This window comes from Loa loa (assembly GCF_000183805.2).
Source record: "Loa loa unplaced genomic scaffold supercont3.780, whole genome shotgun sequence".
Taxonomy (NCBI): Eukaryota; Metazoa; Nematoda; class Chromadorea; order Rhabditida; family Onchocercidae; genus Loa; species Loa loa.
In genome coordinates this window covers 1-13,104 of record NW_018108960.1, presented here as the reverse complement: position 1 = coordinate 13,104, position 13,104 = coordinate 1, and the positions used below count along the sequence as shown (strand labels likewise).

Genomic DNA, 13,104 nt, shown 5'->3' with positions numbered 1-13,104 from the left:
ATCCTATTTACTTGAGAGCAACATAACACATCCACCTGGATCATAACCGATTGATTTTTGGCTCAAAGAGATTTGTGCTTCTAGTAGAAATGCGTTGTCACCTTAACATGGAAGCTCTACTTGATTACATCCGCCAAATAATTTATCTAAAAGCATAAACTGAAGATGTCAATCGTGGTTGTAGTCATGGAGATTGACTTTACATCTAACAAATTATTAATTAAATGCTAAGGAGTGTGACTGTCCTTTGCGCCGTTTGTGTTCAGTTTTTATCCATATGGAAAGTTTTTTTTTTTTGGAAAGTGAAAATTTCCGTAGCAAAAATTGCAATTTCCTTTCTTTAATCATTCTTTGAAAGTGGAAAAATCTTGGTTTTGATACACCGTACTAATTTGAATTCACAACTGGATTCAGACATCTAAACATCCAAACAAGTGTGTCTCTTCTTCGTAAGCATCGTTTCTTTCGCCAGAAAATTTGCATAGGAATTTAAGAAACAATAAATAGTGAATTTCAATTCTTTCCGTATTTCCGTCATAGATACAAAGCATAATGCTTGGCAATTCCTATGGATCCCATAATCTCACAATACGAAAGCACGCATGCAGGTAAGCAAAAGACAATGTATAAACTGAGTTGAAAATGTTTCTCTTTGAAATTCAATGTATATTTACCAGTAATTTTACTACCTTAAATGTTATAGGTTTTTTTTCGTTTGCTATTTTTTTTTATTTTGAAGGTAAAATTTTTTGCCACACACCGAAACTTACTGTTGTAATATTACAAATTATTTAAAAAATATCTGATTCCAGATTGTCAAAATAAATAGAATTTCAGGCTGCGATATATATTGCATCAGCTTAATAGCGGTCAACTTTCAATGGATAATCTCAAGAAGAATCTCGAATATATGACTTTGCTTTTGGAAACTGAGTATATGGATGAAACGAGGTAACCAATCCATAGGTTAAAACATTATTGATTACTGTGATGTCTCTGTGTACTGATGACTGTAACATTACTGAAATTGTAAACAATAATAATGTGGTCGTGAATCGTGACGCATTGGTCCCTATTTCAAGAGATAGAAAGCCGCTATAGGAATGATTATATTATCATTGTGAGTGTCATATCGGAACTATGTTTATTACCGTAAGCATAAATTTTAAATGATCTGATTAAAATATCTGATTATCATGGTGATTATATGTAGATGCCTTAATCAGTTTGCAAGTTAGACCTTTTGCAAGTTAGATTGAAGCACTTATTGTACTGAAGTCTAGGAAGTATCAAATTTTGAAAAACTTTTCAAAGTCAGATAATTGCTTTAATTTGAAATTTTTTCGATTTATTTATGGTTACTTGCAGAATTCCATCTCAGTGTTTATTTTTCCGCACTCAGTTTAATCTAATTAAAACATATAAGTTGGTCAAGTCGAAATATATACGATTTGCAGACGCATCTGTGATGAAGAGAATGATTTGGCCGATGTTAAACCGGAAGTAGTTTCCGATGAAGTGCGTAAATGGCTTGCGGCAACATTTACAAAGCAGTCGGTGGATTTAAAACGTGAAAAACCGAAACTTAAATCGGTAGCTAATGCCATACTTACAGGAATTTTTTTTGATAAGTAAGCATTTTTCCTACATTTTGATATCAAAAAAATCCTAGCCTTCCTTTCCCTCCATTTACATATTGTTGGGAGTAATACATTTCGGTGACATGTGAAAATTCATTTGCTATTTCCAGGATGTTCCGGAAGTCGCAGGTACTTCTCGTTTCATTACCACCAGATATTGTTGCGTTGATGAAGGTCTTTTGAATTTATTGCTATTTTCAAAAATTTGGAAAAAATAAAAATTTTCTCAGCAAAATTCCCTAGTAATTTTTAGTTATACTAATAAAGAATAATTAAAATTAAGATAACCGATAAAAAGTATTAAACTAGTAATGAACCGTAAATTGGTATAATTTAAACTATTTTCGAAATGCAACTATGAAATGAAAAAAATCGTAACAAATTTATCAGATTAAGTGATATCGTCAATATGTTCAGATAACTTGCACTAAAATAGAAATACTTTCATAGCTTTATCAAAATTCGTGGGAATCTGTGAAGTTTTGAAGTAGAAATCAAATAAGTAAAAGTAAACTACAGAATCTGAATAGCTGGTCATTTGATTGCTTCCGATTGAATGAAGTATCAGAAGGACATGCGCTGAAATATGTTGGCCTAGAACTTTTCAGCCGGTATCGTTTCCTTGACCGCTATAAGGTTCCTACTTCAATTTCAACGGTTTATGGCTAATTTGAAATGAAAAGTTTGAAAGACTATTATTATTAGTATCTTTCAGCATATGTTCAAAAATATTGATGTTACATTGGTTTTGTAATGGCGCTTTTCAAATTGCAGATCCCCGTGCAAACACTCGAGAATTACATTGCGGCCTTGGAAGTAGGATACAGTAAACACAACAACCCGTACCATAACATCATCCACGCTGCTGATGTGACCGCCTCTTCACATTTCATGTTGTCACAGACTGGCTTTGCTGTATGCTTTTCATTTATGGCCATTCAGAATTTTAGAGTTTTGAACCTGATGCTTTCCATTCTTAGTTTATTCGTATTGCTACTTGAACCATTTTACAACCAACTACAGTACACTGATGTAAAAAATGATAAGTATTGTTTGGCGTTTAATACCAAATTTAAACATGATAGGACAACTTGCAGACAAGCTTGTCAGATCTAGACACGTTAGCAGTTATATTTGGTGCCATGATACATGATTATCAGCATACGGGCCACACAAACAACTTCCACATCCAGGCCGGGTAATTTATTTCTGCTTCATTCAATCATGTGATCTGTCTATTAGTTAATTTAGGTTTTCCATTTTCTTCGCTGTTTAAAAATTTCAGAGTTTTGCTGGCACTGATACACTTTTTAATATTGAAATGTCATTTCATCTCCCAAACACACATAACTTTTATACCCAGTCTTTGACCTTTCAAGGTTTTTCAAAATAACAATACCATTTTCAAATTGAATACTTTGAAGGCAGAGTTGCAAAAACTTCAAAAAAACTTTTCGGAAATTTCCAATTTTTCAGAAGACTGCAAATCCGTTCTTTGATCAAGGTTATAGGGTATATTAGAAAGTTGTTGAGAGGATAGTGGTGGAAAAACCAATATTGGATTTGAAATATGTGAGTTCGAAAGTAAAATTTACACAACTTTCGTAGGGGCCAACACAGTTACCCTCGGGATCAGGGCTCGATCGGGGTAGATTGGAAAACTTGTGCTTCTCAGCTTTCCTGTAAAGGTTGAAGATTTACTATCAGCCAATCATCAGTGAGAAAATTACTGAGGAATCAATTCGTTGCTACATATACCTATAAAATATATATGAACATTCCTTTTTGTATGGTACATTAAAATATTTAAAACGGAGGTCAGTTGACCGTTCCGTTAAATTGCTGATACTATTCATATTTATCATTGAAACTTTAAGCAATACTTCCTTCAAAAGAGTAAACTGAGTTAAATGATCTTGAAGATCGCATTACGCATTGCTATATAATGATCGAAATGTTCTGGAAAATCATCATATCAGTGCATCCTTTCGTTTGCTGAAAGAAGACGACAAAAATATCATGAAAAGGTTAACCAGAGAAGAATTCAGGTAGTCTTTTTATAATCATCCATATCTCTCATACATTCCATTCATTGAATCCAAAAGTGATTGTTATTCATGAAAAATTTCATTCCGCTTGAAAATTTTCAGAGAACTGCGCAATTTGTTGATTGAAATCGTACTCGCAACAGATATGTCAAGTCATTTCGCACAAATTAAAACCATGAAAGCAATGTTATCATCGCCTGAGGGGTGAGAAAAATTCATTCATATCAGTCTCACTGGTCGGATATTATTATTATTATTCTTTTCACTTCCAAACCTGAACCATTGCAGAATCTTAGTAGTCTTAGTAGGGTTTAGACTGAATCATCATGCTGTAATCTTAAATTATTAGAAATGTTGGGGTAAACGTACCGTGAGGAAAACGTTAGCTGAAATTAAATCTCTTTTTTAGTATTGATAAAACTAAAGCTATTTGCCTCATTGTGCATGCTTGTGATATATCACATGCCTCGAAACCGTGGGAATTGCATTCCCGATGGACTGAAGGCGTTCTTGAGGAATTTTTTCGCCAGGGTGATCTTGAAGCCAGCATGGGTCTGCCGTATTCGCCTCTTTGTGACAGAAATACTGTGCATGTTGCTGATTCACAAATCGGTTAATACTTTTAAAATCTATGTAAAAGAAGTGAGAGGTACTACAAAGTACTTCTCCCTTATTTTTAAAGGCACTTAAGGCCTATAACAATAAGGTTTATGGCAATAATAACTATATTAAAGTCTGTAATAACAAGAAATAAACTTTGTGGAAATGAAAAACAAACATTTTTCTTCTTCATGTAATCGACAAGTAATTCTGTAATTTCCATTTTTTTATCATCAAGAAATGCTTTATTCAAATTTTATGCAAAACATTTGTTAAATTTCACTCTCAGTGAAACATTAAAAACTCTTTACTTTAACTTTCTCGTAATTGATAGGATTTATTGATTTTATTGTTGAACCGACAATGATCATTTGTGGGGAGATGTTGACGAGAATAATTGAACCACTGGTACCGTTACGGTCATCAAATACTTTTCTGCTGTCCGAGAATTCTGATTCATTATTACCAAGTGTCGATATTACCCAGGAATCAGAAACGTTTGTTCTTTTTTGTGAAAGATGAGATTCATTTGAAAAGTTTAAGTAATATCATTGGATGAATTTTAAGAAAGGTTTATATCGGAAATGAATGTTACAATTAATGGCTGTTAAGTGAAATTGGATTTTTGACCGATCTTTTAGAATGAATTTTTTGGTCGGGCTTCTTTCAAAATTTACGCATAGCCAAGTTTTTTCTAATTGTTTTTCCCTCTTCTTTCCTACACTGAAACCTCTGCAGACATTTAAATTTCCATTGGACATTGAATTGTACTACATCCTGTTCGATTTCATCCCTACTTCATGTGAAAAGATCGGTAATTGATTTCTTTCAGGGGAAATACAAGCTATAATGAAAGGAATAGTTCATTTCGTTTCTTACCGTTAAATCAAGCGGGAAAGTTGGAAATACCAACACCATGGATGGAATTCATGCAGGAGAACAAAGATCGATGGAAAAAACGGGCTGCCAAAGGTCAGCATGTTTTTCCTTAAAATTGTAATCATTGATTAGCATGAGTATTCTGGATGATATGATTGAATCGATACACTGTCTTTCCATTTCAGAAGAAGATGAAAGGAAGAAAAGCCAAGCAATCGCTGCCAAATGATGGAATCCTCGAAGGAAGTCACAAAATTGACATTTGCATTTTGATTTCAACATTTCAAATGTCATTTTAGGGAAGCATTGAATGGTTTGCAAAAGTGTGTCATCTTGGCGGTGCTACTTTGAATTTTCCAATGATTTTTTTTAATTTATAAGCAACCCAATGTACGAGAATCCAAGTTATAAATTGTGCTACAACGCCTTTTGTTGAACACATATATGCAAATTAGAGCAAAAAGCTAAATTAGCGTGAGTGAAAAATCAATAGTTAGAATTTATTGCAATAAATGTTTTCTGATTCATTCGATTAACCACGATGCCATTGGTTTATTGCTAAAGTAAAGACTATAGTACGGAAAGTATACGTAATCCTAAAATACAGAAATAGAACTATTAAAATGGTGCGGTATAATTGTCAGTGGTCGTTTGTGTTGGTATTAATTAATAAGTAGCATTTATAAAAGTTTATTATGATTGTAATTTACTACGATTGTCGTCGAATGAAGCAGTGAAACGTATAGCTATCATCGTTGAAATGATCAAACACTAAATGGAAAGGAAGTGCTTTGTACAGATCGGTTCTCGGTGCAGTGAACGGTGACATGATGTCATGCTCATACGACGATATTCTATACATGACACAATGTTGATGCACGCGTATCGCATGTGTATTCTAAAAACTTGAACCACCAGATGAAGCAAACGAAAAGTAATATCAGTAAATTAGTAAGAAATCAGCTTGGAGTAATGGAGTTACTACGTAAATGCTTTCATCAGTCAATGCAGTTATGGCGCAAAGGGTAGCAGCTAGCCAAGTCATTAAACCTATAAGGCTAAATATACGCGGCACACATAACATCGTAGTGATGTCTGAGCAGTCTGATACTCTGAAACTTTCTCTAATATTTATGCTAAATTACACTTTACCTTAGTTTTTTGATTTTCTGATCCAATTTCAATCTTTTTAATCAATTCGAACTGTTTTTTTTTTCGGAGATAATAGTAAGTTGTTATTTAATAGTAAATTTATTGGAAAAATATAGCAAAATTTCGTGTTACACCAATCAAGGATTAACATTATTTTGTGGGACATTTTCATCAGCCAATGCAATAACACAGTGGGTAATAGCAGTTAGCCAAGCCTATCAAACAAGCCAAGTCTATGAGGCTAAACATACATGCATACATAACATCTCTGGCTTATTCTGCTTTCAACATTTTCCTCTCGAATTAGTTTTTTGGTGCTATTAATGCTTCATACTCTTCATTGCTTAAATTGTCCACGTGAATTCATCGTGTTATTCGATATTAAAGTAAAAGTGGAAATTGAAGTGAAATGTGGGAAAGGTCTGCAATCACAATTCTTCCATTTTACCTTTATCAAGGTAATCTCGTCCAAAATCGTTACCTTTAACATTATCATTATGATAATTTTGTTTCCCCATTGTTGTCTCTCGTAGTTAAATTTTGACAAACAAATACCTACAATCGTCTAAATTTTAGGTTTTACAAACTATCTGTTATCAGAGATACATCTGATATTTCTTTACAACTTATACTTTATCTTCTTTCTCTAATTTATGTAGTCTATACATGTCCGGGACTGCAACGCATGTTTTACAGAATAGAATAAACTATTCCCATCATTATTGTATTAAAAATAGTTTGTTTTGCTCATATGTCACCAGGCCAAGTTTCATTTGACATATTTTTCTGAGAATGAAACTGTACATAATGTTTATTTTTGGTCAAATTTATGATTGCATTCAAAATCTAAAAATCGCTTCGAATTTAGCGATTTGTTTGCGTATTTAAAGCATTCTCTCAAGCATGAAGACAGATTTGCTTTGGGGAGATATTGACAGGAAAAATCTCAAACTTTACCCGAAATCCCGTAAAATAAGCGGTCGGTTTTCAAAGAAGCATTGCTTCCTTAGAATACTTGAAAGAGTGATGAGGCCGTGCTGCTGAGAATGCAGCTGCGCTGGACAGGGCACGTCTCCAGGACAGAGGATCACTGCCTTCCTAACAATGTGCTCTATGGCGAACTCGCCATTGGCTTCCACTGAAAAAAAGTTCCAGAGAGGAGATACAAGAACTCACTGAAACAACCACCTCAGCCTTAGCCATATAGATTATCATCAGTGGTTCACTCTGGCTTCGAATTAAGAAACATAGAGACATATCATCATCCATAACGCTGCTGCTTCCTTTGGAAACATACGCAGAATTAGTCCCAAGGAGGAAAAAACAATGCAGAAAAAGCAGTGCCTCGCTAATAACGCCTAAGGATATTATCCGCTTCTTTTGTTGTACTTCTTGTGGTCAGACTTGCTTTACTGTATAACTCTCTCAGCCATCAGCGCTCTTGTAACAAACATAGGTAGACGATCCTTTCGTTCATGATGCCCATCCAAAATGAAAGAATTTAAGATTTTCATTTCGGAATTAGCGTCTTGCCGTTTTAATTAAACATCATAATATTTTTTCCCTGTTTAGAGTTAATATGTAAGTTTCTCTTCTTGCAGATGTTTAACATTTGAATGAAAAGATGCACTAAATGTCTGGCCCCAAAAAGTTAGATATTTTCAATGTTTGTAAAACGGAAACTGATAATGGTTAAATAATTCTGTGACAGTGAAAACATTCCAGAATGAGAATCTTCATTGTATTATGCATGAGAATATATCAGTATTTACTACTGCTTTTGATCACAGTGAATTATTTTCACTCCACTCCACACATTTCCTATCATGTAAAATATAACCGGTTCTGAATAATGTTCAATCTGTTGCCGTATTTTTGATACTTTTTAAAAACCTGTCAACTATTCCTTTCCCTTCATTATCGGTTTTTTTACTCTGAAACTTTAAAATTTCTTTTGCTGAAGTGACAATGGTATTTGATGGACATAAGGCTTTGTTGACGAGAGAGATAGTGTAGATGTGATTGAGACAGCTAAAATCGTGTCAAAAATAAGGAAGGCTCATTTTTATACTTGTTAGAGATTTCATAAATAAGAGGGATGATAACACCGTTGATTAGATCTGTGAACTCATCAAGAAAAATCAAACTGAAACAATTTTCAACCTATCACGGTCTAAATCACTTCTTGTTACTTTTCTAAAAATACGAAAAGTGAAAATCCATTCGAATAGGCAAACTCAAAAATAGATTTTGCACCTGTTATTCTTACTATGCTCCAAACATTTTATATTAATTAGATTCTAATCGTTTCAGTTATACCAAAATGAAGCATCAATGTGTTTGTGACCGAAACTAACACCTAACATTAAAAATGGACATTTTTTAGGCTTTTTAAAAGTTCTCCTTTTAAATATTTTATCTGAAAACAGACCAATGTCCCAAATTTAAACAGTTGTCTTATCCCAATAGATCAGTTCCCTTTTAGTCCTTTATGAAATTTCAAGATTTCCCTTATATATATGCATGCAAAAAGTCAAAAATTATAGTGACTTTCAAAAACAAAAAAGCAACCAAAACACAATTAGAATTTATTAATTTCCACTTACAAACATTTTTGTGAATTGCTACCAAGTTATTTTAACAGATAAATCGTAACATTACTTCAATTTTGGGTAATCATAGCATACAACTGTCGTTGTTAGCAAAGCACTTAAAGTGAACGACAAGATATACCGAATCATCTAGAATGCGGCAGATAAAATCAATAGATCTGATTTTAATTAAGTTACAAACTGAAAAAAGTAGAGGATTATAAAATTTGCTCATTCGTAATTAGTTACCATCATTTTTAGTAAATTATTCCATAAAGATAACTTGAAAACTACTGAGAGAAACAATATATAGGAGAAATGATAAATCAAGCTTAAATATTTTAGATGTCCGCAAATTACGTTCGAAATCACAACACGGTTATGCATATATTATTTCACTTGTGACTTCATAGGCCCCCGTCAGAATAGAGTTCATATTAGTATAGGCAAAATACGATTACGTTAAACGTGATAAGTTTGTGGCAAAATTTTTCTTTGTTTCAAGCATTTGTCCTATATATTGCTTTAGACCTCACAGATATTGCTGATGAAAGCAAGAAGTTGCATAGGAAAGGAATTATTAGTGGAATTCAAAAACATCCACATATAAATATGCTTTGACTCTCATAATACATTCAGATTCCGCGCGCTTTGTTAAGACTATTTGAAGAAATAATCTAAGATGGCGCAACACGGCTTCATTTTCACCAGAAGTTTATTTTTGCAGTCGGACTGCATACACATCAAGTAGTCTCTTATAGTATATTGGAGTATTTCAATACTAATTAACTTTTTACTGGAGATGATACAGACGCAGGTATCGTATCAGGTCAGTCCAGAATATGCCAAATTGTCGCAAATAGTGCCCGGTCTCTTCATATGTGGCGTCAGCGAATTAAATCGCCATAATATTGAAAAAATGGAATAACGATGATCGTCAATGCAACTAATGAAGTTAGTTATATTTCTTGAATCTTTCTATGTATCAAAAAGGTGTAATTGACGTTTGCCAACATATTGATAGTTGGCGAGAAATCAACTTTTTTCAAAGTGAAATAGTAGCTAAAACGTTTAGTTTCAACTTTTTATCCTTTGCTGGACGACCCTAATGTTCCAGTACAAGTGTTATAACTAATTTACAATTACAAAATATTTTAAAACCTCTTTAAGCTCTTTTACAATGAATAAATTCATTCTTTTCGAGTGCTGAAATTTGCTGTGGGCTAATAATGTCAGATAATATTTGAATATTCATCATGAAAAACAATAACTGTATCGGACGCATTCAATGTTAAAAAAAAAGCATTATATTCAAGCCTTATCAATATTTTTGCGTGAGGTTAACCTAATGTAATTTTGCTTTGTTTTTTTTTTTTAAAAAAATAGGGTAATGGAAAGTTTTTTTCGCATACTTTTCACTTATTTTCTCTAGAAATAAGCAACAAGTGTACAAAATAATCACTTTTCTCTTAATAAATTATCAAATTGATTATTATGACAGTGAAAATAAAAATTCTGTCCTCCAGGTGTTCTCAAATTTTACATTTATAGCCAACAAATGTAGAAAAGATCTGGTCATTTGGATATGAAATTTCTCACAACCACAATTTTTATGCTTCGCAGGTCCCCAATTCGAAAACGCTGGGAAATATACCCCGCATAAAATTATGGATCGATGATACCTCAGAAACTGATATTTACCCTCATCTTGAAGCTGTTAGTGATCAGGTTAAAAATTCGTGCATTTTTTTTTCTCCTGTTCAAATCATTCTAATAATAATGATAATTTTATAATAAGGGATGATAAATTTATTTCAGTTTGAACTTTCGAACTTCGTTTCAGTGAATTTGTATTAACTTAGTCCTAGTAATTATATAATAATCTTACAGAGTGAAATTGAATCTAAGTCTTTATTGTTGCTGATAGCGACGACGTCTTTTTTACAACTGTCACGATTGTTACTTTTTTCTTTAAGTATAAGTTGAATGGACTTTATAACATTAGCTTGCTAACATATTTACCTATTAGTGGACGAACTTACTCCAAACAAAGCTATGGATGAATAAAAAAGATATGTTTTGAGGGAACTAAAAACCTAGCACTAATTTTTTATCCTTTTCTGGATGGCTATATTTGGCATTCGGCGTCTTTCCCTTACTTTTCTCCGAAACCAACTATGACATCATCTAGAATATAAAGAGAAAGTCATTTACGGTGTCCTTATTGGAGTAATATAATAACAGATTCACGATTCATTTTATATATAGCAATATTTCAGTTATAATACTACTGATACCGTCTCTGAACCATTACCTATCTTAGTGATAATCGTTGATAAGAATTCTAAGTGATTTCATTCATTCCAGAAAATCTTTGGAAAATGTATCTGAAAATTACAGATAGAAACAGTCATAGCAAATGGTGGAGCAGTGTTAGTTCACTGCGTTGCGGGTGTATCACGATCAGCCACAGTTTGTCTCGCTTTTCTTACCAAATATCGATGTCGATCGCTTCGTGATGCTTATTTCTTGATGCTTTCTAAGAGGTCCTTGGTGAGACCAAATATTGGTTTCTGGAAACAACTAATCCAGTTTGAACAGGTAAACCGTTAACCATTTGGCGTTTGTATAGTAATATTCTGTCTATCCTTCTTTCAAAAGCTAATTAAGATATCTTAAAAAACTATGGCATTCGTAGCTTGCAATATATTCAAAATATAATATGGAAATGTATCGATAAAAGGATATGATAATTAATGATTTCCTATAATCACGATTTTCTATAGTTTCCTCAAGTTTTTTTCAAGTAAAAATTTGAAACTACCTAAAGCAAAAAATTTATGGCACGTTAAATTTTATAAAATGAAAGATATGAAATAAAATTTTTAGAAGCTTCAATTGATTTTCGTGAAAAATTCAATCTCACATGAATTGTTACTTTTTTATTATTTACATTTTTCACAGGAAATCAAACATGTGCCAGCTTCAGTGGAAATGGTGTATGACGAAGACCAGGTCGATCATTTGTTACCTGATGTCTACCTGGATCAGGCAGTTCAGCCCAAGCAACCTCTATGGATAACACTTTCATTAGCCGGTGTCATATTGCTTCTCCTTAGTATGCTAGCTCATTCACTTTCAGCTTTTCACTTTCTCAAATCAAAGTTAAATTTCTTTTTCGAAGCTCAATCTATGCAAATAGTTGTCTCATCATGTGATCAGGTTAGAGCTACAGTTATCGGTTTGAACTTCCTTATCCTTCTCTTATTAATCTGTCCTCTGTAACTGATTAACAAATAGACCCAGTACCTTTTGTTTTCAGTAATATTAATTCATTTATTCATTGTGAAAGGATTTTTAAAAACAGGAAGCTCAGGTAGTGATATGTTAAGGATGTTTTTACTTTTCAAATAATTTTCATTTCTGGAAGTTGGTCGTATCACTCTTAATATTAAATCATAATCTAAATTTCAGGAAAACTCGATTTTACCTGAAATTGATTTTTTTTTTTGTTTGCAGGATATATTTTTACGCGGTGATAATTCGACCAATAATGATAATTGCTCATCAAATGTGTCCCTATGAATAGTTTATCGAAAAATGGATTTCCATCCCGCCCTTAGAAAGTTGCAAAATATTCCTAATTAATTAAGTTGCGGATTCCACATAATTTTCTGACTTTTCATTTTAAAGGCGATTTAATATTAAAAGCACAGAAAGTTCATCTCGTCTCAGCAAGAATTAGCACTTTTTGCATTTTTTCACAAAATCTGAAATCATACTACAAACTTTTTTTAGAAGTTCAATTCAGATTTGCTTTTATGTCATTCAAAGTTTTTATTTGTGGCAAAGAATTTTCATAGCATTAAATACGATTCGCTCAAGTCCTCTATTAAAACGAAAATAGTTGTTTCTTTCATTTAAAAATTGTGATCTTGAAATGAATTTCCGTTCATTTTGTTGTTTCATTCTCTAGTCTTTATTTTTGTATATTTAACATTATTGATATTCTTCTTAACATTCATGTGCAAAACATTGCTTCTCTGATTTCTCGAAAGTCTCGAAAACTAATCAACATTTCCCATTTCTATTTCTTTTCCCTTCCTTACGATTTTATTCTTTATTCTCTAATTTATTATTATTATTATTATTATTATCATTATTTATTATTATTATTTATTATTATTATTATTA

The 13,104-nt window shown here is 32.6% G+C and overlaps 3 protein-coding genes across 3 annotated transcripts; 2 read left to right on the top strand and 1 right to left on the bottom strand.

Moving 5' to 3' along the window:
• Positions 1-552: 552 nt before the first annotated feature.
• Positions 553-5,530, top strand: LOAG_08194 (PDE1B protein; the record flags this gene model as incomplete). Its single annotated transcript, XM_003143726.2, has 13 exons — positions 553-608; positions 838-951; positions 1,458-1,631; positions 1,751-1,814; positions 2,160-2,276; positions 2,415-2,555; positions 2,738-2,838; positions 3,563-3,688; positions 3,791-3,892; positions 4,098-4,300; positions 4,623-4,785; positions 5,121-5,260; positions 5,353-5,530. The coding sequence occupies 13 exons, from the start codon at positions 553-555 to the stop codon at positions 5,394-5,396; spliced, it is 1,545 nt and encodes a 514-aa protein (XP_003143774.1). The 3' UTR covers positions 5,397-5,530.
• A 346-nt stretch (positions 5,531-5,876) lies between these two features.
• Positions 5,877-7,588, bottom strand: LOAG_08193 (hypothetical protein; the record flags this gene model as incomplete). The annotated part of the gene is made up of 4 exons (XM_003143725.1): positions 5,877-6,065; positions 6,768-6,874; positions 7,078-7,165; positions 7,496-7,588. 4 exons carry the CDS (start codon positions 7,586-7,588, stop codon positions 5,877-5,879), a joined length of 477 nt encoding a protein of 158 aa, XP_003143773.1.
• A 2,252-nt stretch (positions 7,589-9,840) lies between these two features.
• On the top strand, positions 9,841-12,495 carry LOAG_08192 (hypothetical protein; the record flags this gene model as incomplete). Its single annotated transcript, XM_020447636.1, has 5 exons — positions 9,841-9,864; positions 10,534-10,638; positions 11,311-11,511; positions 11,875-12,132; positions 12,430-12,495. 5 exons carry the CDS (start codon positions 9,841-9,843, stop codon positions 12,493-12,495), a joined length of 654 nt encoding a protein of 217 aa, XP_020302154.1.
• Between the last annotated feature and the right edge of the window lie 609 nt (positions 12,496-13,104).